At 46.3% G+C, this 26,651-nt stretch overlaps 1 protein-coding gene across 1 annotated transcript in view; it reads right to left on the minus strand.

Moving 5' to 3' along the window:
- Positions 1-26,651, minus strand: part of LOC140411190 (dynein axonemal heavy chain 8-like) — a 2,783,184-nt gene that overhangs the window by 1,749,935 nt on the left and 1,006,598 nt on the right. The window contains exon 40 of the mRNA XM_072500280.1: positions 24,022-24,126. Within this exon, the coding sequence (XP_072356381.1) occupies positions 24,022-24,126 (105 nt within the window). The remainder of the gene's footprint in view (positions 1-24,021; positions 24,127-26,651) is intronic.

A 26,651-nucleotide genomic window follows, 5' to 3' on the forward strand; every position in this document is an offset into this window, starting at 1 on the left:
CAAGCCTTTGACCTGCCCTGGTAGCCACAGTATTAATATGGCCAGTTCAGTTCAGTTTCTGATCAATGGTAACCCCAGGTTGTTGATTGTGGGGGATTCAGCAATGGTAATGCCATTGAATGTCAAGGGGCGATGGTTAGGTCCTCTCTTGTAAGAGATAGTCATTGCCTGGCACTTGTGTGGCGCGAATGTAACTTGCCACTTATCAGCCCAAGCTTGGATATTGTCCAGGTCTTGCTGCATTTGGACATAGACTGCTTCATTGTCTGAGGAGTCATGAATAGTGGAAGGCAGGTCATTGATGAAGCAGCTGAAGATGGTTCGGCCCAGGACACTACCCTGAGGAGTTCCTGCAGTGATGTCCTGGAGCTGAGATGATTGACCTCCTACCACCACAACCATCTTCCTTTGTGCAAGGAATGACTCCGACCAACGGAGAGCTTTCCCCCTGATTCCCATTAACTCCAGTTTAGCTATGGCTCCTTTATGCCATACTCGGTCGAATACTGCCTTGATGTCACTCTCACCTCACCTCTGGCATTCAGCTCTTTTTTCCATGTTTGAACCAAGGCTGTAATGAGGTTAGGAGCTGAATGAGCCTGGCAGAATCCAAACTAAGTGTCCGTGAGTCTCGTATTGCCAAGTAAGTGCTGCTTGATAGCACTGTTAATGACTCCTTCCATCACTTTGCCGAAGATGGAGAGTAGACTGATAGGGTGGTAATTGACTTGTGTACAGGATACACCTGGGCAATCTTCCACATTGCCAGGTAGATGCTAGTGTTGTAGCTGTACTGGAACAGTTTGGCTAGGGCTGTGAATCATCCACTGTGTGGTTTTCACCAGAATGTGCCCCAGAAGCCTGACCACTATTGTCGCTCACCAAGGTGTGTGTCTCGGCGTTGGTGCAGGGTGGGGATGACAGCTGTGCCGTGAAAACGGTGGTCTCCTTGGAGCTCCACTCTGAGGTATTCTCATGGGAGGTGGATGGGGGAGGTGGGAGAATCACCCCAGGATTTGCCAGCACCGTCGGATAGAGATCCTGCAGGAAAATGGACATGTGATTTGTGAGAGGGATTGATCATTCTGTATTGCATTAGCAACTCACGTGTGACAGATTATATGGGTGGGGACCGATGCATTCTCACCTCTGTGCCGTACAGCAACGTCTATGGTGATGACAGATCTGTCTTCGGTCATCCCCGCAATCTCCAGTGCCCGTTCCTTATAGGGGTGTCATGTGAGAGTACCTTTAAGAAATGGATGTTTAAGCAATGTACATTTAAGAAAACAGTGATGTCAGAGAGTGGGTGGAGCTGAGCTCAGTTCAGCCACTTCGAAGTTTCAGTTTGGAAAAGTGCCTGGCTGGTTTTGCTGAGAGCAGTTTAAAAGTGCCTAGCTGTTTTGCTGTGAGCTGCTTAAAAGGAGAAAGCCAGTTTGAGACAGCAGCTTGTGAAGTTCTGGTTTGCTGTGAGTTGCTTGATGGGAGAAAGCCAGTTTGAAAAAGCAGCTTGTGTGTGTCTGTGTGTTTCCAGAGAGCTGCAGAAAGAAAAGCAAGGTGCTGGAGCTGAAGTCAACCAAGTTTAAAATAACTTACCTTGCAGGAGCAGCACTTGGAGTTTTGTGGGAGAGGAGTGCAGGGGCTGCCGGTGGGTGAGTATTTAAGTTTAAAATAACTTACCTTGCAGGAGCAGCACTTGGAGTTTCGGCGGAAGCGGAGTGCAGGGACTGCCGGTGGGTGAGTATTTAGGTTTGAAACACTTACCTGATCCCGTTTCTGTTCCTCTTTGCTGTTGTATTTTAAAAAAAAACATTTTTAAGGCGGGAACCGGAAGTTCGACCCGCGGAATTCTGGGAAGCGGCGTGCAGGGGTTGCCGGTAGGTGAGTATTTAGGTTTAAAATAACTTACATTGCAGGAGCAGCACTTGGAGTTTCAGCGGGAGCGGAGTGCAGAGGCTGCCGGTGGGTGAGTATTTAAGTTTAAAATAACTTACCTTGCAGGAGCAGCACTTGGAGTTTCGCGGGAGTGGAGTGCAGGGGCTGCCGGTGGGTGAGTATTTAAGTTTAAAATAACTTACCTTGCAGGAGCAGCACTTGGAGTTTCAGCGGGAGCGGAGTGCAGAGGCTGGTGGTGGGTGAGTATTTAAGTTTAAAATAACTTACCTTGCAGGAGCAGCACTTGGAGTTTCAGCGGGAGCGGAGTGCAGAGGCTGCTGGTGGGTGAGTATTTAAGTTTAAAATAACTTACCTTGCAGGAACAGCACTTAGAGTTTCGCGGGAGCGGAGTGCAGGGGCTGCCGGTGGGTGAGTATTTAAGTTTAAAATAACTTACCTTGCAGGAGCAGCACTTGGAGTTTCAGCGGGAGCGGAGTGCAGAGGCTGCTGGTGGGTGAGTATTTAAGTTTAAAATAACTTACCTTGCAGGAGCAGCACTTGGAGTTTCGGCGGGAGCGGACTGCAGGGGCTGCCGGTGGGTGAGTATTTAGGTTTAAAATAACTTACCTTGCAGGAGCAATCACTTGGAGTTTCGTGGGAGCGGAGTGCATGGGCTGCCGGTGGGTGAGTATTTAAGTTTAAAATAACTTACCTTGCAGGAGCAGCACTTGGAGTTTCAGCGGGAGCGGAGTGCAGAGGCTGCCGGTGGGTGAGTGTTTAAGTTTAAAATAACTTACCTTGCAGGAGCAGCACTTGGAGTTTCAGCGGGAGCGGAGTGCAGAGGCTGTCGGTGGGTGAGTATTTAAGTTTAAAATAACTTACCTTGCAGGAGCAGCACTTGGAGTTTCAGCGGGAGCGGAGTGCAGAGGCTGCCGGTGGGTGAGTATTTAAGTTTAAAATAACTTACCTTGCACGAGCAGCAATTGGAGTTTCGGCAGGAGCGGAGTGCAGGGGCTGCCGGTGGGTGAGTATTTAGGTTTGAAACACTTACCTGGTCCCGTTTCTGTTCCTCTTTGCTGTTGTATTTTTTTTTTTTTAATTTTTTAAGGCGGGAACCGGAAGTTCGCCACGCGGACTTCTGGGAAGGTTTCCCTCCCCTCCCCTCACCAAAAATTCTGGTGGAGAGGAAACCCGAGACACTACATGTGTAGTGTCTCCCACCCGCCCTCCTCCTCTAACCTAATAATAAAACCCATTGGTGTGAGGTAAGTACCATATTTTATTATTATTTATTTATTTTTTAAAAATTTATTTGTTAGCCTGATCTTGGTTGAAAGTTAGAGGGATGGCAGGGAAGGGAGTGCAATGTTCCTCCTGCAGGATGTTTGAGGTGAGGGATGCCGTTAGTGTCCCTGCTGATTTTACCTGCAGGAAGTGCTGCCATCTCCAGCTCCTCCAAGACCGAGTTAGGGAACTGGAGCTGGAGTTGGAAGAACTTCGGATCATTCGGGAGGCAGAGGGGGGTCATAGATAGCAGCTTCAGGGAATTAGTTACACCAAAGATTGGAGATAGATGGGTAACTGTAAGAGGGACTGGGAAGAAGCAGTCAGTGCAGGGATCCCCTGCGGTCGTTCCCCTGAGAAACAAATATACCGCTTTGGATACTTGTGGGGGGGGGGACTTACCAGGGGTAAGCCATAGGGTACGGGCCTCTGGCACAGAGTCTGTCCCTGTTGCTCAGAAGGGAAGGGGGGAGAGGAGCAGAGCATTAGTAATTGGGGACTCGATAGTCAGGGGCACAGATAGGAGATTTTGTGGGAGCGAGAGAGACTCACGTTTGGTATGTTGCCTCCCAGGTGCAAGGGTACGTGATGTCTCGGATCGTGTTTTCCGGGTCCTTAAGGGGGAGGGGGAGCAGCCCCAGGTCGTGGTCCACATTGGCACTAACGACATAGGTAGGAAAGGGGACAAGGATGTCAGGCAGGCTTTCAGAGAGCTAGGATGGAAGCTCAGAACTAGAACAAACAGAGTTGTTATCTCTGGGTTGTTGCCCGTGCCAAGTGATAATGAGATGAGGAATAGGGAGAGAGAGCAATTAAACACGTGGCTACAGGGATGGTGCAGGTGGGAGATATTCAGATTTCTGGATAACTGGGGCTCTTTCTGGGGAAGGTGGGACCTCTACAGACAGGATGGTCTACATCTGAACATGAGGGGCACAAATATCCTGGGGGGGAGATTTGTTAGTGCTCTTTGGGGGGGGTTTAAACTAATGCAGCAGGGGCATGGGAACCTGGAGTGTAGTTTTAGGGTACGGGAGAATGAGAGTATAGAGGTCAGGAGCACAGATTTGACGTCGCAGGAGGGGGCCAGTGTTCAGGTAGGTGGTTTGAAGTGTGTCTACTTCAATGCCAGGAGTATACGAAATAAGGTAGGGGAACTGGCAGCATGGGTTGGTACCTGGGACTTGGATGTTGTGGCCATTTCGGAGACATGGATAGAGCAGGGACAGGAATGGATGTTGCAGGTTCCGGGGTTTAGGTGTTTTAGTAAGCTCAGAGAAGGAGGCAAAAGAGGGGGAGGTGTGGCGCTGCTAGTCAAGAGCAGTATTACGGGGCGGAGAGGATGCTAGATGGGGACTCTTCTTCCGAGGTAGTATGGGCTGAGGTTAGAAACAGGAAAGGAGAGGTCACCCTGTTGGGAGTTTTCTATAGGCCTCCAAATAGTTCTCGGGATGTCGAGGAAAGGATGGCGAAGATGATTCTGGATAAGAGTGAAAGTAACAGGGTAGTTATTATGGGAGACTTTAACTTTCCAAATATTGACTGGAAAAGATATAGTTCGAGTATAGATGGGTCGTTTGTTGTACAGTGTGTGCAGGAGGGTTTCCTGACACAATATCTTGACAGGCCAACAAGAGGCGAGGCCACTTTGGATTTGGTTTTGGGTAACGAACCAGGCCAGGTGCTGGATTTGGAGGTAGGAGAGCACTTTGGGGACAGTGGCCACAATTCGGTGACGTTTATGTTAGTGATGGAAAGGGATAAGTATACACCGCAGGGCAAGAGTTATAGCTGGGGGAAGGGCAATTATAATGCCATTAGACATGACTTGGGGGGGATAGGTTGGAGAAGTAGGCTGCAAGTGTTGGGCACACTGGATAAGTGGAGTTTGTTCAAGGAATAGCTACTGCGTGTTCTTGATAAGTACGTACCGGTCAGGCAGGGAGGAAGGCGTCGAGCGAGGGAACCGTGGTTTACCAAAGAAGTGGTATCTCTTGTTCAGAGGAAGAAGGATGCCTATGTGAAGATGAGGTGTGAAGTTTCAGTTGGGGCGATTGATAGTTACAAGGTAGCGAGGAAAGATCTAAAGATAGAGCTAAGACGAGCAAGGAGGGGACATGAGAAGTATTTGGCAGGTAGGATCAAAGCTTTCTATAGGTATGTCAGGAATAAAAGAATGACTAGGGTAAGAGTAGGGCCAGTCAAGGGCAGGGATGGGAAGTTGTGTGTGGAGTCTGAAGAGATAGGCGAGATACTAAATGAATATTTTTCGTCAGTATTCACTCAGGAAAAAGATAATGTTGTGGTGGAGAATGCTGAGACCCAGGCTATTAGAATAGATGGCATTGAGGTACGTAGGGAAGAGGTGTTGGCAATTCTGGACAGGCTGAAAATAGATAAGTCCCCGGGGCCTGATGGGATTTATCCTAGGATTCTCTGGGAAGCCAGGGAAGAGATTGCTGGGCCTTTGGCTTTGATTTTTATGTCATCATTGGCTACAGGAATAGTGCCAGAGGACTGGAGGATAGCAAATATGGTCCCTTTGTTCAAAAAGGGGAGTAGAGACAATCCCGGCAACTATAGACCGGTGAGCCTCACGTCTGTTGTGGGTAAAGTCTTGGAGGGGATTATAAGAGACAAGATTTATAATCATCTAGATAGGAATAATATGATCAGGGATAGTCAGCATGGCTTTGTGAAGGGTAGGTCATGCCTCACAAACCTTATTGAGTTCTTTGAGAAGGTGACTGAACAGGTAGACGAGGGTAGAGCAGTTGATGTGGTGTATATGGATTTCAGTAAAGCGTTTGATAAGGTTCCCCACGGTAGGCTATTGCAGAAAATACGGAGGCTGGGGATTGAGGGTGATTTAGAGAGGTGGATCAGAAATTGGCTAGCTGAAAGAAGACAGAGGGTGGTGGTTGATGGGAAATGTTCAGAATGGAGTTCAGTTACAAGTGGCGTACCACAAGGATCTGTTCTGGGGCCGTTGCTGTTTGTCATTTTTATCAACGACCTAGAGGAGGGTGGTGAGTAAATTTGCAGACGACACTAAAGTCGGTGGTGTTGTCGACAGTGCGGAAGGATGTAGCAGGTTACAGAAGGACATAGATAAGCTGCAGAGCTGGGCTGAGAGGTGGCAAATGGAGTTTAATGTAGGGAAGTGTGAGGTGATTCACTTTGGAAGGAATAACAGGAATGCGGAATATTTGGCTAATGGTAAAGTTCTTGGAAGTGTGGCTGAGCAGAGGGATCTAGGTGTCCATGTACATAGATCCCTGAAAGTTGCCACCCAGGTTGATAGGGTTGTGAAGAAGGCCTATGGAGTGTTGGCCTTTATTGGTAGAGGGATTGAGTTCCGGAGTCATGAGGTCATGTTGCAGCTGTACAAAACTCTGGTACGGCCGCATTTGGAGTATTGCGTACAGTTGTGGTCACCGCATTATAGGAAGGACGTGGAGGCTTTGGAGCGGGTGCAGAGGAGATTTACCAGGATGTTGCCTGGTATGGAGGGAAAATCTTATGAGGAAAGGCTGATGGACTTGAGGTTGTTTTCGTTAGAGAGAAGAAGGTTAAGAGGAGACTTAATAGAGGCATACAAAATGATCAGGGGGTTAGATAGGGTGGACAGTGAGAGCCTTCTCCCGCGGATGGAAATGACTAGCACGAGGGGACATAGCTTTAAACTGAAGGCTAATAGATATAGGACAGAGGTCAGAGGTAGGTTCTTTACGCAAAGAGTGGTGAGGCCGTGGAATGCCCTACCTGCAACAGTAGTGAACTCGCCAACATTGAGGGCATTTAAAAGTTTATTGGATAAGCATATGGATGATAATGGCATAGTGTAGGTTGGATGGCTTTTGATTCGGTGCAACATCGTGGGCTGAAGGGCCTGTACTGCGCTGTATCGTTCTATGTTCTAACTGTGACCTGGTGTGTTACTGTTTTGAAGGTTTGAAGCCTTTTGGATGTTTGAATGAACATTTTGAGGGATTATTTAGTGTTGTATTATGTTCGGGGTTATCTTTGAAGGAAGAAGTGGTAAGGGATCCAATGTTTTTTAAAAGGTTAAGTTGAGTTCATGGAATAAACATTGTTTTGTGTTTAAAAACCCACGTGTCCATAATTGTAATATCACACCTGGAGAACAAGCCGCGTGCTTCAAAAGCAACAATCCATTAAAGGGAGAGGTTGGTTGAACTCCATGATACATTTTGGGGTTCTGAAAACGCCTCGCCCATAACAATTGGGGGCTCGTCCAGGATAAAAGTCTATCTATTGGATTGGCTTTTGTGAACTTAAAGACAGTGAAGGTTTGTTGCTTTGAAGTTTTTGGGGTTGGACGCGGTAACACGTAATACCTTAGGACAGAGACTAAAGACCGACTGTTAGGTTTGGCGAAAGCATTGCAGTTAACGCTACCTAGCAAAATATGAAAAGATGAGGTACTTAACGCGGTATCTGCGCATTTACGTTTGCCTGTGATGCATTCTGACACATTAGATATGGCAAAGCTCCAGTTGCAGATTAAGCAATTTGAACATGAAAAAGAATTAAAGCAACTTGAACATGAAAAAAAATCGGCTTGAATATGCAATGAAAGAAAAAGAAAGAGATAGAGATAGAGAGGAAAAAGAAAAGGAGGGACAAGAAAGAAACAAAGAAAGAGATAGAGAGGAAAGGGACAAAGATAGAGAGTTTGAACTTCGGAAAATGGCTCTGAAACATGAAAATCAGTTAAAATCGGCAGGCGCAAAGGGACACATACAGTTGGAGGAGATGGATGAGGTTAATGAGACATAGCGTCATAGTCGAGGGGTTAAAAAATAGACCAAACGTTTGAAGCTCTCAGAGAAATTATACTTGTGGAGGAGTTTAAAAATTCAATTCCTGATGTAGTGAGAACTCATGTGGAAGAACAGAGGGTTAGAACTGCGAGATTAGCAGCAGAAATGGCAGATCATTATGAATTAGTTCATAAATCAAAGATTGGTTTCTGACATCAGTTTCAGCCGATGAGGGATAGAAACTGGGGACATGAAAAATATTCAAGTGGTAAAGGTAAAGGTGATCTGGTGGGAGACAATAAAGAGAGTGTACCTCAGATTAAAAAAGAAATCCAGGAGGGTGGAAAAGAGATGAAAAGTTTCAAATGTTTTCACTGTAATAAACCAGGCCATGTAAAGTCACAGTGTTGGTGGTTGAAGAAAAGCACTGGAAAGGATGATGTGGTAAAACAGGATAAGACAGTAGGATTTGTTAGAGTGGTAAAGGAAAGCCCAAGGGAAATGAAGGTGGTGCAAACGATTGTACAGCCTGTTCAAGAAGTAATTGTTAAGAAGGTGCCAGATGTCTTTAAAGAATTTACTTGTGTGGGTAAACCTTACTCATGTGTATCAGGAGGAGCAGGTAAAGAAGTCACAATTTTAAGAGATACAGAGGCGAGTCAATCTTTAATGGTAAGAGATGAGGAATTATGTAGTCTGGGAAGAATGTTGCCAGAAAAGGTGGTGATATGTGGAATTCAGGGTGAGACGAGTAGTGTTCCATTATATAAGGTAAGGTTGGAAAGTCCAGTGAAGAGTGGTGAAGTGGTAGTAGGAGTAATAGATAAACTATCTTGTCCAGGAATACAGTTTACCTTGGGTAATGATAAAGCTGGATCGCAGGTGGGAGTGATGCCTACTGGGGTTGATCAGCCAGTGGAAAACCAGACAACTGAAGTATTGAAGGACGAATATCCTGGGATTTTTCCGGATTGTGTAGTAACAAAGTCGCAAAGTCACAGGTTACGACAAGAGGAGAAATCAAAGAGTGAAGATGAAGTTGAAGTGCAATTATCAGAAACGATTTTTGATCAGATGGTTGAAAAAGAACAAGAACAAGTGGAGGATGAGGCGGATATTTTTAGTTCAGGTAAATTGGTAGAGTTACAACAGAAAGATGTAGAAATAAAACGGATATATCAGAAAGCATATCCGGAAGAGGAATCTGAGAGTATACCAGAGTGTTATGTCTTGATGAGAAAATGGAGACCTGTACATATGCAGGCGGATGAAAAGTTGGCAGAAGTTCATCAAGTAGTATTGCCGGTAGGGAATAGAAAGGAGGTGTTGCAAGTTGCACATGAGGTACCAGTGGGAGGTCATTTGGGAATAAGGAAAACTCAAGCTAAAATCCAGAAACATTTTTCTTGGCCTGGACTACATAAAGATGTAGTTAAATTTTGTCAATCATGTCACACATGTCAAGTGATAGGGAAACCTCAGGCAGTGATAAAACCAGCGCCCTTAATACCCATTCCAGCATTTGAGGAAGCTTTTACGAGTCTTAATTGATTGTGTAGGGCCGCTTCCTAAAACAAAAAGTGGGAATCAATATTTGATTGAGTTTTTTGAGGGGGTGACCAAGAAGGTAGATGAGGGCAGTGCAGTAGACGTTGTCTACATGGACTTTAGCAAAGCTTTTGACAAGGTACCGCATAGTAGGTTGTTGCAGAAGGTTAAAGCTCACGGGATCCAGGGTGAGGTTGCCAATTGGATTCAAAATTGGCTGGACGACAGAAGACAGAGGGTGGTTGTAGAGGGTTGTTTTTCAAACTGGAGGCCTGTGACCAGTGGTGTGCCTCAGGGATCGGTGCTGGGTCCACTGTTATTTGTGATTTATATTAATGATTTGGATGAGAATTTAGGAGGTATGGTTAGTAAGTTTGCAGATGACACCAAGATTGGTGGCACAGTGGATACTGAAGAAGGTTATCTAGGTTTGCAACGGGATCTTGATCAATTAGGCCAGTGGGCCGACGAATGGCAGATGGAGTTTAATTTAGATAAATGTGAGGTGATGCATTTTGGCAGATCGAATCAGGCCAGGACCTACTCAGTTAATGGTATGGCGTTGGGGAGAGTAATAGAACAGTACAGGTTCATAGCTCCTTGAAGGTGGAGTCGCAGGTGGACAGGGTGGTGAAGAAGGCATTCGGCATGCTTGGTTTCATTGGTCAGAACATTGAATACAGGAGTTGGGACGTCTTGTTGAAGTTGTACAAGACATTGGTACGGCCACATTTGGAATACTGTGTGCAGTTCTGGTCACCCTATTATAGAAAGGATATTATTAAACTAGAAAAAGTGCAGAAAAGATTTACTACGATGTTGCCGGGACTTGATGGTTTGAGTTATAAGGAGAGGCTGGATAGACTGGGACTTTTTTCCCTGGAGCGTAGGAGGCTTAGGGGTGATCTTATAGAGGTCTATAAAATAATGAGGGACATAGATAAGGTAGATAGTCAACATATTTTCCCAAAGGTAGGGGAGTCTAAAACTAGAGGGCATAGGTTTAAGGTGAGAGGGGAGAGATTCAGAAGGGCCCAGAGGGGCAATTTCTTCACTCAGAGGGTAGTGAGTGTCTGGAATGGGCTGCCAAAGGTAATGGTAGAGGCGGGTACAATTGTGTCTTTTAAAAAGCATTTAGATAGTTACATGGGTAAGATGGGTATAGAGGGTTATGGGCCAAGTGCGGGCAACTGGGACTAGCTTAATGGTAAAAACTGGGCGGCATGGACTGGTTGGGCCGAAGGGCCTGTTTCCATGCTGTAAACTTCTATGATAAAAAAAAATTTAAAAATATCTTTGACTATAATGGATGTGTCTACTAGGTTTCCAGAGGCCATGCCAGTACGTAATATTACAGCTAAAAGGATTGTGGAGGAGTTACTTAAATTCTTTACGAGATATGGACTACCCACAGAAATTTAATCGGATCAAGGATCAAATTTTACTTCAAAGTTATTCAAAGAAGTTATGGATAGCTTAGGAATAAAACAATTTAAATCAACTGCGTACCATCCAGAATCGCAGGGAGCGTTAGAAAGGTGGCATCAGACTTCCGGGTGCGGCGATGACCAGCTAAGTCGCACGTTTCAGCAGCTCCCGGTGGAACGGACTTTTGGGCTCTTAATAAGAGCCCCAACGGCAATTTTAACGGCTAAAAGCACTGTGCGGTAAACCAGAAGGGAATCCCCCCTGGATACAGATGGAAAAAGGAGAGGAAAGTGGCCGGATTGCGGTGGATCCTTTAGAGCAGCGGCAAGGAAGGCAAGCAAAAACCAAGATGGCGTCGGAAGGTGGCAGTTTAATATGGGGCCCTGAACAACACGAGTTTTTGAAACGCTGCGTGGAAGAGCTTAAAAAGGAGATGAAGAAGGAGCTGTTGGCCCCGATATTACAAGCGATCGAAGGGCTAAAGGATGAGCAAAAGACCCAGGAGCGGGAGCTTCGGGTCGTGAAGGCAAAGGCTGCCGAGAACGAGGACGATATACAGGGCCTGGTGGTGAAGACGGAGATGCACGAGGCACACCATAAACGATGTGTGGAAAGATTGGAGGTGCTGGAGAATAACGCAAGGAGGAATAATTTAAGGATTCTTGGTCTTCCTGAAGGTGCAGAAGGAACAGACGTCGGGGCATATGTGAGCACGATGCTGCACTCGTTAATGGGAGCGGAGGCCCCGGCGGGTCCGCTGGAGGTGGAGGGAGCATACCGAGTGATGGCGCGAGGACCGAGAGCAGGAGAAACTCCTAGAGCCATAGTGGTGAGATTCCTCCGTTTTAAGGACAAAGAGATGGTCCTTAGATGGGCAAAGAAAACTCGGAGCAGTAGGTGGGAGAACACGGTGATCCGCGTATATCAAGACTGGAGTGCGGAGGTGGCGAGAAGGAGGGCGAGCTTTAATCGGGCCAAGGCGGTGCTTCACAAAAAGAAGATAACATTTGGAATGCTGCAACCGGCAAGACTGTGGGTCACATATCAAGGGAGGCACCACTACTTTGAGACGGCGGATGAGGCGTGGACTTTTATTGTGGAAGAAAAACTGGAATAAGCGGGTTACTAAAAAAGAACGTTTGAAACAAAGTGGTGGGGCGAGTATGGGGGGCGAAGAGGGGGGAAAAGGGGGGGAAAGATGAGTTTTATGTTATTAATCCTGCGATGCGGTAACTTTTTTCTCATCCACAGGTGGTGGTGGAGGGAGGAAGGGAGGAGGAGGAGATGGGGCGTTGGCCATGGGGGGGCGGGGCCAAAAGGGAAGCGCGGGCTTTGTTCTCGCGCTATGATAATCATGGCGGGAATAGGGAAGCAGGAAGGAGGGGGCGTCGCACGGTGCGAGCCGAGGTCACGGAGGGAAGCCGAGGTCGGCCAGAGTTTGCTGACTTCTGGGAGCAACATGGGGGGTGTAACTACGCTAGTGGGGGATCTAGCGGGGGGTGGTGGGGAGTTACTGGGTTGCTGCTGCTGGGGAGAGGGGGGAGCCGGAATGGGGTGGGGTGGGCGGGGGGGCGCCGCCTGGGGGGGACACAGCTGTGTGGGAATCGGGCGAGGAGCTGGAAAAAGGGGATGGCTAATCAACAAGGGGGGGGGTAAAAAGCCCCCCAACCCGGTTGATCACGTGGAATGTGAGAGGGCTGAACTGGCCGATAAAGAGGGCACGAGTACTCGCACACCTTAAGAAACTTAAGGCAGACGTGGTTATGTTACAAGAGACCCACTTGAAACTTCTAGACCAGGTTAGACGACGCAAAGGATGGGTGGGGCAGTGTTTCATTCGGGGCTAGATGCGAAAAACAGGGGGGTGGCTATACTAGTGGGGAAGCGGGTTATGTTTGAGGCAAAGACCATAGTGGCGGATAGCGGGGGCAGATATGTGATGGTGAGTGGCAAATTACAGGGGAAGGCGGTGGTCTTGGTAAACGTATATGCCCCAAACTGGGATGATGCCAATTTTATGAGGCGCATGCTAGGATGCATCCCGGACCTAGAGGTGGGAAAGTTGGTAATGGGGGGAGATTTTAATACGGTGCTGGAGCCAGGGCTGGACAGGTCGAGATCCAGGACTGGAAGGAGGCCGGCTGCAGCCAAGGTGCTTAAAGATTTTATGGAGCAGATGGGAGGAGTAGACCCATGGAGATTTAGCAGACCTAGGAGTAAGGAGTTTTCGTTTTTCTCCTATGTCCACAACGTTTATTCGCGAATAGACTTTTTTGTTTTGGGAAGGGCGTTGATCCCGAAGGTGAGGGGGACGGAGTATACAGCTATAGCCATTTCGGATCACGCTCCACATTGGGTAGACTTGGAGATAGGGGAGGAAACAGAAGGGCGTCCACCCTGGAGAATGGACATGGGACTAATGGCAGATGAAGGGGTGTGTCTAAGGGTGAGGGGGTGCATTGAAAAATACTTGGAACTCAATAACGGGGAGGTCCAGGTGGGAGTGGTCTGGGAGGCGCTGAAGGCAGTGGTTAGAGGGGAGCTGATATCAATAAGGGCACATAAAGGAAAGCAGGAGAGTAGGGAACGGGAGCGGTTGCTGCAAGAACTTCTGAGGGTGGACAGGCAATATGCGGAGGCACCGGAGGAGGGACTGTACAGGGAAAGGCAAAGGTTACACGTAGAATTTGACTTGCTGACAACGGGTACTGCAGAAGCACAGTGGAGGAAGGCACAGGGTGTACAGTATGAGTATGGGGAGAAGGCGGGCAGGTTGCTGGCCCATCAATTGAGGAAAAGGGGAGCAGCGAGGGAAATAGGGGGAGTGAGGGATGAGGAAGGAGAGATAGAGCGGGGAGCGGAGAGAGTGAATGGAGTGTTCAAGGCATTCTATAAAAGATTATACGAAGCTCGGCCCCCGGATGGGAAGGAGAGAATGATGTGCTTCCTGGACCGGCTGGAATTTCCAAAGGTGGAGGAGCAGGAGAGGGTGGGACTGGGAGCACAGATCGAGATAGAGGAAGTAGTGAAAGGAATTAGGAGTATGCAGGCTCCGGGACCGGATGGATTTCCAGTCGAATTCTATAGGAAATATGTGGACTTGCTTGCCCCGATACTGATGAGAACCTTTAATGAGGCGAAGGAAAGGGGACAGCTGCCCCCGACCATGTCGGAGGCAACGATATCGCTTCTCCTAAAGAAGGAAAAAGACCCGCTGCAATGCGGGTCCTATAGACCTATTTCCCTCCTAAATGTAGACGCTAAGATTCTGGCCAAGGTAATGGCAATGAGGATAGAGGATTGTGTCCCGGGGGTAGTCCATGAGGACCAAACTGGGTTTGTGAAGGGGAGACAGCTGAATACGAATATACGGAGGCTGCTAGGGGTAATGATGATGTCCCCACCAGAGGGGGAAGCGGAGATGGTGGTGGCGATGGATGCCGAGAAAGCATTTGATAGAGTGGAGTGGGATTATTTGTGGGAGGTGTTGAGGAGATTTGGCTTTGGAGATGAGTATATTAGATAGGTACAGCTGCTGTATAGGGCCCCGATGGCGAGCGTGGTCACGAATGGACGGGGATCTGCGTATTTTCGGCTCCATAGAGGGACGAGGCAGGGATGTCCTCTGTCCCCGTTACTGTTTGCACTGGCGATTGAGCCCCTGGCAATAGCATTGAGGCGTTCCAGGAAGTGGAGGGGAGTACTCAGGGGAGGAGAGGAACACCGGGTATCTCTTTACGCAGACGATTTATTGGTGTATGTGGCAGACCCGGCGGAGGGGATGCCAGAGATAATGCGGATACTTGGGGAGTTTGGAGAATTTTCAGGATATAAGCTGAACATGGCGAAAAGTGAGCTGTTTGTGGTGCATCCAGGGGAGCAGAGCAGAGAAATAGAGGACTTACCGCTGAGGAAGGTAACAAGGGACTTTCGCTACTTGGGGATCCAGATAGCCAAGAATTGGGGTACATTGCATAGGTTAAACTTAACGCGGTTGGTGGAACAGATGGAGGAGGACTTCAAGAGATGGGACATGGTATCCTTGTCACTGGCAGGGAGGGTACAAGCGGTTAAAATGGTGGTCCTCCCGAGATTCCTCTTTGTGTTTCAGTGCCTCCCGGTGGTGATCACGAAGGCTTTTTTCAAAAGGATTGAGAAGAGTATCATGAGTTTTGTGTGGGCCGGGAAGACCCCGAGAGTGAGGAAGGGATTTTTGCAGCGTAGTAGGGATAGGGGGGGCTGGCGCTACCGAGCCTGAGTGAGTACTACTGGGCCGCCAACATGTCAATGGTATGTAAGTGGATGGGAGAAGAGGAGGGAGCGGCGTGGAAGAGATTGGAGAAGGCGTCCTGTAGGGGGACTTGCCTACAAGCCATGGTGACGGCGCCGTTGCCGTTCTCACCGAAGAAATACACCACAAGCCCGGTGGTGGTGGCTACTCTGAAAATTTGGGGGCAATGGAGACGCATAGGGTAAAGACGGGAGCCTCGGTGTGGTCCCCGATAAGAAATAATCATAGGTTTGCTCCGGGGAGAATGGATGGGGGATTTGGAACATGGCAAAGAGCAGGAGTAACACAATTGAGAGATCTGTTTGTCGATGGGACGTTTGCAAGTCTGGGAGCGCTGACCGAAAAATATGGGTTGCCCCAAGGGAATGCATTCCGGTATATGCACCTGAGGGCTTTTGCGAGGCAACAGGTGAGGGAATTCCCGCAGCTCCCGACGCAGGAGGTGCAGGACAGAGTGATTTCAAAGACATGGGTGGGGGACGGTAAGGTATCAGACATATATAGGGAAATGAGGGATGAGGGGGAGATTATGGTAGATGAGCTGAAAGGGAAATGGGAAGAAGAGCTGGGGGAGGAGATTGAGGAGGGGCTGTGGGCTGATGCTGGGGGTTGGCTATATTCGGGGTTGCAGAAGAGCCGGGAGTGCAGGAGGCGAAAGAGGCTGATGTTTTGGCCTTTGCGTCCCTAGTAGCCCGGCGCAGGATACTGTTGATGTGGAAGGAAGCCAAGCCCCCGGGTGTGGAGACCTGGATAAATGACATGGCAGGGTTTATAAAGCTGGAACGGATTAAGTTCGTCCTAAGGGGATCGGCTCAAGAGTTCACCAGGCGGTGGCAACCGTTCGTCAAATACCTCACAGAAAGATAGAGGGAATGAAAGAGAAGAAGACAGCAGCAGCAACCCGGGGGGGGGGGGGGGGGGGGGGGGGGGGGGGTGAGAAGGGTGGGGAGAGGGGGGGGGGAGGAACCAGATGGATTCTCAGGGATGTTAATATATAAGTATAATATGTATAGGTTGTTGTTATAGATAATTGTATATTGGACTGTTAAAACATATTTTTGGAGAATATTTATCTGGGACAAGGCAGTTGCTATTTAGTTTTGTTTTTGTTTATATATTATTTATTTCTTGTTTATAAAACTGGCCATTGTTATTTATATTGTGATATTACTGTGTAAAGGATACACAATGTACTGTGATGGTTGGCCAAAAATTTTCAATAAAATATTTTTTTAAAAAAAAGAAAGGTGGCATCAGACATTCAAGACAGTGTTGAGGGTGTATTGGCAAGATTATCCAGAGGATTGGGATAAAGGAATCCCATTTGTATTGTTTGCAATTAGGGATGCACCTAATGAGTCAACCAAATTTAGTCCTTTGAACTAATTTTTGTTCATGAGGTAAGAGGACCACTTAAATTGATTAAGGAAAATTGGTGGGTGAGAAATTGGAAATTACATCATTGAATTACGTGTCAAATTTTAGGGAATGATTAAATAGAGCAGGTGAATTGGCTGGACAACATTTAAAAGCTGAACAAAATGTGATGAAATGGGTAGCGGACAGGAAATCCAAAGTTTGTAGTTTTGCCAGTGGAGATAAAGTTTTAGTGTTGTTACCAGTGGTAGGTGAGCCTTTAAAAGCTTGGTTTTGTGGACTGTATCAGATTGAAAGGAAATTAAGTGAGGTGAATTATGTTGTAAAAACAACAGATAGAAGGAAGACTCACCGAGTGTGTCATGTGAATAAGCTTAAAAAGTACTTTGAAAGAGGAGAGAAAAAGGAGGTTTTAATGATTCTTACTCAAAGTGACGAACCAAATCCAGATGACTGTGAATTTGATATACCTCAGATTAAATTGGCAAATGAAGATGTTCTTAAAAATTGGAATAAATTGTTAAGTTACCTTCCAGAGGAAAAACAAACTGACCTGAAAGAGTTATTGATATCACATGGGCAGGTTTGTAGAGATAAATTGGGAAGTACTAAAATGGCTACATATGGTGTAGATGTGGGAAATGCTGTTCCTATCAAACAACATCCATATAGACTTAATCCTTTAAAATTGGCACAGGTTAACAGAGAGATTGAGAGTATGCTTAAAAATGGCATAATTGAAGTGGGTTGCAGACAATGGAGCTCACCCATAGTGATGGTACCTAAACCAGACGGTACCCAACGGTTGTGTGTGAACTATCGAAAGGTGAATGCAGTTACAAGAACAGACTCTTACCTTATCCCATGTTTGAAGGATTGCATTGAGAAAGTGGGACAGTCTGCTTTTACTTACAACTTCCAGACATGGAAAGAACATTTTAAACATCGTATGGAGTTCTTCGATCGACATCAGGAGGCTGGTTTGGTGATGAACCTAGCCGAAAGTGAATTTGGAGAAGCCCGAATCACTTTCCTTGCGGAGTTTCCGATACCATCAAGACAAAGGGGAATAATGCAATCTCTTAGCATGAATGAATTTGATCGAACCTTTGTGCAAAGGTTTTGTGGCATGATTACTCCATTGATGGACTTGCTAATGAAACGTCACAAATTTCAATGGACAGCGACTTTCAACAGGCATTGACTGCCTGAAAGTTGTGATCACCAATGTTCCTATATTGGAGAATTGCAAGGGGCTCTGTGGTCAGATTGAACTAAAGTATCTGAATCTAAAGAGCAATGCCAAGGCGTAGAGGAATGGATGGATCGTGCAGAGAGTTTCTTGTTCCAAGAGACTGTCAATCGAGAAGGATTTTGGTTGGAGGAAGAAGAACGGGAAAAATGGACTATATTATTATGCCTGTTTGCATGTGTTTTTTTGTTTAAAAAGGAAAAAGTATTTTTTACTGTGTGCATTTCTTAGTGGATGGAGCAAAAGTGAAAAATGAAACCATCTTGAAGTTGATGGTTTATTTTTTTTTCTTGGGGGAGGTGTCATGTGAGAGTACCTTAAGAAATGGATGTTTAAGCAATGTACCTTTAAGAAAACAGTGATGTCAGAGAGTGGGTGGAGCTGAGCTCAGTTCAGCCATTTTGAAGTTTCAGTTTGGAAAAGTGCCTGACTGGTTTTGCTGAGAGCAGCTTAAAAGTGCCTGGCTGTTTTGCTGTTCGCTACTTAAAAGGAGAAAGCCAGTTTGAGACAGCAGCTTGAGAAGTTCTGGTTTGCTGTGAGTTGCTTGAAGGGAGAAAGCCAGTTTGAACAAAGCAGCTTGTGTGTGTCTGTGTGTTTCCAGAGAGCTGCAAGAAGAAAAGCAAGGTGCTGGAGCTGAAGTCAACCAAGCTGATATATCTCTGCCATAAAACAGAAAATATATATCAACTGTGACCTGGTATGTTACTGTTTTGAAGGTTTGAAGCCTTTTGGATGTTAGTAGGAACATTTTGAGGGATTATTTAGTGTTGTATTATGTTCGTGGTGATCTTTGAAGTAAGGGGTGTTAAGGGATCCAATGTTTATTTAAAAGGTTAAGCTGAGTTCATGGAATAAACATTGTTTTGTGTTTAAAAACCCATGTGTCCATAATTGTAATATCACACCTGGAGAACAAGCCGCGTGCTTCAAAAGCAACAATCCATGAAAGGGAGAGGTTGGTTTAACTCCATGATACATTTTGGCATTCTGAAAATGCCTTGCCCAGAACAGGGGTGACATGGGTGGAACGCGGCACGATATGTTGCTGGGACGGAATGGTGCCAGGGGGAGGGTGCCAACCCACACGTGCGGCCTGGTGGAGGTCGTTGATCTTCTTACGGCACTGCTGGTGACTATATCCAAGCTGACAGTTGCTGTCATTTATTCCCAGGCGGCACTGTCTGTCCTGGGGCTAACCCTCTGAAACCCTCAGGGGAATAGGGCATCCCATCTGGTCTTGACCGCGCCCAACAATCTGGCCAGTTCAGCATCCCCGAATCGTGGGCTCCTCAGTGACATGCTGCGAGCAGTGTGGGGTTTGCTGCTCTCCGTTGTTAGCAGAAGCTGGCGGGCACAGGCTCGGCGAATCAGCTGGCGGGACCATCAATTGCGGCGTGAAGCCTCAATAAGTGGTCCAATTAACATTTGATACCAGTGACGGCCTTGCCAGGCCAAACATCGGGAATCACGCGGCAGTTCCTGTTCGCTACCACACTTAGAAACCCTTCCATTAAATCGCGCCAAGTCTGGGTTTCACTGGGGTAAAAACTTCCCAGGGCCCCAAAAAGCGACTAAGTGTGGTTAGATAGCGTGGGAAACTCGCCGACAGAGTCGGGAGAAGCTCTGCAAATACCACCGCAAATAACACGAGAAACTTTTCTATTAGATCGTCCATATGTAGGGATATTTAGGGAGGAATTCTCCCATTTTGAGACCATGCGCAGGGCGGGTGACTCCAGCAGCACCTTTCCTGCTGGCCAGAATGGCAGGATCCTGCACTAGGTTCAGCACTTAACATGAAATGAAAATGAAAATCGCTTATTGTCACAAGTAGGCTTCAGATGAAGTTACTGTGAAAAGCCCCTAGTCGCCACATTCCGGCGTCTGTTCAGGGAGGCTGGTACGGGAATTGAACCGTGCTGCTGGCCTGCCTTGGTCTGCTTTAAAAGCCAGCTATTTAGCCCTGTGCGAAACCAGTCCCTTGATTATGCACTTCATTGATTGTGCACAGGCAATTTGTTCATCCGAATGCAACTATTGAGTTTTAAGGTAGCAGCGCCACATTTAAATGCCAGTCTAGCACACTTCTATCACTCTCTCTCATCCACCTGCCTTCAGCTGACTGTGCAGGATGTCAGCAACCCAGAGGGGAAAAGCTCGCAGCCTCAAGAGGAAGTCTGTTCCTCGATTGAACCGACATGCCATTAACCCACATTGGGAGACTGACAACAGGATTTTATGATGGCAGTTTTCTGATCTTTTGGCTCTTGTTAGATTCTCTGCTCCTGCTTGCCATCAAAGCCACCAAGGTGGGATTGGACAATTCCACCTTCAGAATTTTGATCAGAGTTTTCAAGATATTAAGGGGAAAAGTAGAGTTGACTGAGTGAAACTATTCTCCTGGCTATCGAGCCTGGGATGACGGGACATAGTCTAAAAATTAAAGCTAACATTTAAGAGAGAAATTAGGGAACATTTTACATGCAAATGGTGGTAAAAGTTTGGAACTCACTTCTGCAGATGGCAATTAATGCTAGGCTACTCATTTGAAAACTGAGATTGATAGACCTTTGTTAGCCAAAAATGTTGAAGGATATAGGGAGGTGGATTTGGTACTGGGTAATGAACCAGGACAGGTGTTAGATTTGGAGGTAGCTGAGCACAATAGTGATAGTGACCACAATTCGATTACGTTTACTTTAGTTATGGAAAGGGATAGGTCTATACCGCAGGGCAAGAGTTATATCTGGGGGAAAGGCAATTATGGTGCGATGAGGCAAGACTTAGGATGCATCGGATGGAGAGGAAAACTGCAGGGGATGGGCACAATGGAAATGTGGAGCTTGCTCAAGCAACAGCTACTGCGTGTCCTTGATAACTATGTACCTGTCAGGCAGGGTGGAAGTGGTCGAGCAAGGGAACCGTGGTTTACTAAAGCAGTCAAAACACTTGTCAAGAGGAAGAAGGAGGCTTATGTAAAGATGAGACATGAAGGTTCAGTTAGGGCGTTCGAGAGTTACAAGTTAGCTATGAAGGACCTAAAGAGAGAGCTAAGAAGAGCCAGGAGGGGACATGATAAGTCTATGGCAGGTAGGATCAAGGATAACCCTAAAGCGTTCTATAGATATGTCTGGAATAAACGAATGACTAGGGTAAGAGTAGGGCTAGTCAAGGACAGTAGTGGGAAGTTGTGCTTGGAGTCCGAGGAGATAGGAGATATGCTAAATGAATATTTTTCGTCAGTATTCACACAGGAAAAAGACAATGTTGTCGAGGAGAATACTGAGATTCAGGCTACTAGACTAGAAGGGCTTGAGGTTCATAAGGAGGAGGTGTTTACAATTCTGGAAAGTGTGAAAATAGATAAGTCCCCTGGGCCGGATGGGATTTATCCTAGGATTCTCTGGGAAGCTAGGGAGGAAATTGCTGAGCCTTTGGCTTTGATCTTTAAGTCATCTTTGTCTACAGGAATAGTGCCAGAAGACTGGAGGAAAGCAAATGTTGTCCCCTTGTTCAAGAAGTGGAGTAGAGACAACCCTGGTAACTATAGACCAGTGAGCCTTACTTCTGTTGTGGGCAAAATCTTGGAAAGGTTTATAAGAGATAGGATGTATAATCATCTGGAAAGGAATAATTTGATTAGAGATAGTCAACACGGTTTTGTGAAGGGTAGGTCGTGCCTCACAAACCTTATTGAGTTCTTTGAGAAGGTGACCAAACTGGTGGATGAGGGTAAAGCAGTTGATGTGGTGTATCTGGATTTCAGTAAAGCGTTTGATAAGGTTCTCCCCACAGTAGGCTACTGCAGAAAATACAGAGGCATGGGATTCAGGGTGATTTAGCAGTTTGGATCAGAAATTGACTAGCTGGAAGAAGACAAAGGGTGGTGGTTGATGGGAAATGTTCAGACTGGAGTCCAGTTACTAGTGGTGTACCACAAGGATTTGTTTTGGAGCCACTGCTGTTTGTCATTTTTATAAATGACCTGGAGGAGGGCGTAGAAGGATGGGTGAGTAAATTTTCAGGTGACACTAAAGTCGGTGGAGTTGTGGACAGTGCGGACGGATGTTACAAGTTACAGACGGACAAAGATAAGCTGCAGCGCTGGGCTGAGAGGTGGCAAATTGAGTTTAATACAGAAAAGTGTGAGGTGATTCATTTTGAAAGGAATAACAGGAAGACAGAGTACTGGGCTAATGGTAAGATTCTTGGCAGTGTGGATGAGCAGAGTGATCTCAGTGTCCATGTACATAGATCCCTGAAAGTTGCCACCCAGGTTGAGAGGGTTGTTAAGAAGGCGTATGGTGTGTTAGCTTTTATTGGTAGAGGGATTGAGTTTTGGAGCCATGAGATCATGTTGCAGCTGTACGAAACTCTGGTGCGGCCACATTTTGTTGCCTGGTATGGAGGGAAGGTCTTATGAGGAAAGGCTGAGGGACTTGAGGCTGTTTTCGTTAGAGAGAAGAAGGTTAAGAGGTGACTTAATTGAGGCATACAAGATGATCAGAGGATTGGATAGGGTGGACAGTGAGAGCCTTTTTCCTCGGATGGTGATGTCTAGCACGAGGGGATATAGCTTTAAATTGAGGGGTGATAGATATAGGACAGATGTCAGAGGTAGGTTCTTTACTCAGAGAGTAGTAAGGGTGTGGAATGCCCTGCCTGCAACAGTAGTGGACTCGCCAACACTAAGGGCATTCAAATGGTCATTGGATAGACATATGGACGATAAGGGAATAGTGTAGATGGGCTTTAGAGTGGTTTCACAGGTCGGCGCAACATCGAGGGCCGAAGGGCCTGTACTGCGCTGTAATGTTCTATGTAATCTATGTGGTATTGTCACTGGACAAGTAATCCAGATATCCAGGCTCTGGGGACCTGGGTTCAAATCCCACCATGGCAGATGGTGAAATTTGAATTCAATTAAAAAAAACTCTTTAATGAAACCGTTACCCTTTGCAGATTGTCGTAAAAATCCATCTGGCTCACTAACATCTTTCAGGGAAGGAAATCTGCAATCCTTATTTGGTCTGGCCTACATGAAATGAAAATTGCTTATTGTCACAAGTAGGCTTCAATGAAGTTACTGTGAAAAGCCCCTAGTCGCCACATTCCGGCGCCTGTTCGGGGAGGCTGTTACGGGAATTGAACCGTGCTGCTGGCCTGCCTTGGTCTGATTTCAAAGCCAGCGATTTAGCACAGTGTGCTAAACAGCCCCTGCTGTTGAACATGTCACTCCAGACCCACACAGCAATGCGGTTGACTCTGAACTGCCCCCCTTTGAAATGGCCTAGCGAGCCACTCAGTTCAAGGACAATTAGGGATGGACAACAAATGCTGACCTCAAGTAGCGACGTCCACATCCCAAGTATGAATAAAAAAAACTGGAGTTAGGTCATAGGTCAGCCATGACCTCATTGAATGGAGGAACAGGTTGAGGATTGAATGGCTTACTCCTGTATCCATCTCCCTCTGTGTACTAAAATATCCAATTGCCATACATGCCAATATTCATGAAACCATTTGGATCATACACTTGAAAAATAGTTCAAAATTAAATCAATTATGATGTCTCCATCACCAAGAAGTACAAGAGAAGCAGTCACTTGGAATACTACTACAGGGGGAGGTAGTGGCATAGTGATATTGTCACTGGACTAGTAATCCAGAGACCCAGAGTACTCTGGGGTCCCAGGTTCAAATTCGGCCACTTCAGATGGTGAAATTTGAATTCAATAAAAATCTGGAATTAAAAGTCTAATGACCACCATGAAACCATTGTCAATTGTCGTAAAAGCCCATCCGGTTCACTAATGTCCTTGAGGGAAGGAAATCTGCCATCCTTACGTGGTCTGGTCTATTTGTGACTCCAGATCCACAGCAATGTGGTTGATTCTTAACTGCCCCTCAATGCTAATTAGGGACGGGCACGTCCAATAAACAAATAAAAAGAAAATATGCAAGTTCCTCTCCAACGCATAAACTGTCCTATCTTGGAACTGTATTATCACTGTTGCTGGGACAAAATCTCCTCGTAGCTGTACATAAATGCATCGATACCACACACACACGGTTGCATTTCAAGAGGCAGATCAACACGACCAGCTCAAAGTCCATCAAGGCTGGACAGTAAGTGTTGTCCTTGCAAGTGACTCTCATATCCCATGAATGATAATTACGTGAATTTGTTCTCCTTCCCTGGAAATGACAGCCAACATGCGATCGTATTCCTTTGGATGGAAAGCCACTTTGTTTACATTGTCGAATATTCCCGCTAAGTGGGCCTGCATATAGAAAATTGGAAAAAAATGTAAAAACAATGATGAAATAAAGCTCAATCACATTCAATTCAGTCACAATTACAGTATCTAATCATATTGGGCTCACATTGCACTGTGCTGAAACCCAGTGAAAATGAAAAGTTGAGTGTTCACAGAAATGAAATGAAACTCACTTCACTGAGCCAAATAAATACGCAGGTCAGAATGTGGACATTAAACATTTTTGTGGAGGTTCTCCTGAACATCCTACCAGTGCAAGCAGCCCCAGTATGTCAAGACTTTTCTTGTGACAATCGCTCCCCATCCCTGACATCACCAGAGTGATTGTATGCTGTTTGCATTTAGGGATTTAAACTTCAATATAAACCTGAACTATTTGGCAGGAAACGGACAACAATTTCCCATTCCCACCCATTTTATACACTACGTGATGTTAACTTCCACAATGAAATGCATTAAAATCACCTCCTAAGAGTTTGAAAGCATTGCATCACAACTTTCTGTATGATTTTTTGGTTCATTGCATCTAAGGAATGTGATGGACAGTGCATTCAGCTGCGTTACTGTAGTATCAGGTGGTTCAGAGACAAGCTACTTCCAGAGGGTAGCAGCTTCAAGAAAGCTTTGGTGCTTTTTCAGAACTTGTTGCAGAACTTTGTCTCTCTTTTGCCTTAGGTGATAGAGGTCACCTTCAGAACTGATATGGTGCATTTAAGGGTGGAAATGACCCCAGGTTCCCTGAGCTGCTTATTGATGGACTTGCAGGGGATGGGCACAATGGAAATGTGGAGCTTGTTCAATAAACAGCTACTGTGTGTCCTTGATAAGTATGTACCTGTCAGGCAGGGAGGAAGTGGTCGAGCAAGGGAACCGTGGTTTACTAAGGCAGTCGAAACACTTGTCAAGAGGAAGAAGGAGGCTTGTGTAAAGATGAGACATGAAGGTTCAGGTAGGGCGCTCGAGAGTTACAAGTTAGCTAGGAAGAACCTAAAGAGAGAGCTAAGAAGAGCCAGGAGGGGACATGAGAAGTCTTTGGCAGGTAGGATCAAGGATAACCCTAAAGCTTTCTATAGATATGTCTGGAATAAAAGAATGACTAGGGTAAGAGTAGGGCCAGTCAAGGACAGTAGTGGGAAGTTGTGCTTGGAGTCCGAGGAGATAGGAGAGGTGCTAAATGAATATTTTTCGTCAGTATTCACACAGGAAAAGACAATGTTGTCGAGGAGAATACGGAGATTCAGGCTACTAGACTAGAAGGGCTTGAGGTTCATAAGGAGGAGGTGTTAGCAATTCTGGAAAGTGTGAAAATAGATAAGTCCCCTGGGCCGGATGGGATTTATCCTAGGATTCTCTGGGAATCTAGGGAGGAGATTGCTGAGCCTTTGGCTTTGATCTTTAAGTCATGTTTGTCTCCAGGAATAGTGCCAGAAGACTGGAGGATAGCAAATGTTGTCCCCTTGTTCAAGAAGTGGAGTAGAGACAACCCCTGTAACTATAGACCAGTGAGCCTTACTTCTGTTGTGGGCAAAATCTTGGAAAGGTTTATAAGAGATAGGATGTATAATCATCGGGAAAGGAATAATTTGATTAGAGATAGTCAACACGGTTTTGTGAAGGGTAGGTCGTGCCTCACAAACCTTATTGAGTTCTTTGAGAAGGTGACCAAACAGGTGGATGAGGGTAAAGCAGTTGATGTGGTGTATATGGATTTCAGTAAAGCGTTTGATAAGGTTCCCCACGGTAGGCTACTGCAGAAAATACGGAGGCATGGGATTCAGGGTGATTTAGCAGTTTGGATCAGAAATTGGCTAGCTGGAAGAAGACAAGGGGTGGTGGTTGATGGGAAATGTTCAGACTGGAGTCCAGTTACTAGTGGTGTACCACAAGGATCTGTTTTGGGGCCACTGCTGTTTGTCATTTTTATAAATGACCTGGAGGAGGGTGTAGAAGGATGGGTGAGTAAATTTGCAGATGACACTAAAGTCGGTGGAGTTGTGGACAGTGCGGAAGGATGTTACAAGTTACAGAGGGACATAGATAAGCTACAGCGCTGGGCTGAGAGGTGGCAAATGGAGTTTAATGCAAAAAAGTGTGAGGTGATTCATTTTGGAAGGAATAACAGGAAGACAGAGTACTGGGCTAATGGTAAGATTCTTGGCAGTGTGGATGAGCAGAGAGATCTCGGTGTCCATGTACATAGATCCCTGAAAGTTGCCACCCAGGTTATGAGGGTTGTTAAGAAGGCGTACGGTGTGTTCGCTTTTATTGGTAGAGGGATTGAGTTTCGGAGCCATGAGGTCATGTTGCAGCTGTACAAAACTCTGGTGCGGCCGCATTTGGAGTATTGCCTGCAATTCTGGTCGCCGTATTGTAGGAAGGATGTGGAAGCATTGGAAAGGGTGCAGAGATTTACCAGAATGTTGCCTGGTATGGAGGGAAGATCTTATGAGGAAAGGCTGAGGGACTTGAGGCTGTTTTCGTTAGAGAGACGAAGGTTAAGAGGTGACTTAATTGAGGCATACAAGATG

This window comes from Scyliorhinus torazame, chromosome 4, assembly GCF_047496885.1.
Source record: "Scyliorhinus torazame isolate Kashiwa2021f chromosome 4, sScyTor2.1, whole genome shotgun sequence".
NCBI lineage: Eukaryota > Metazoa > Chordata > Chondrichthyes > Carcharhiniformes > Scyliorhinidae > Scyliorhinus > Scyliorhinus torazame.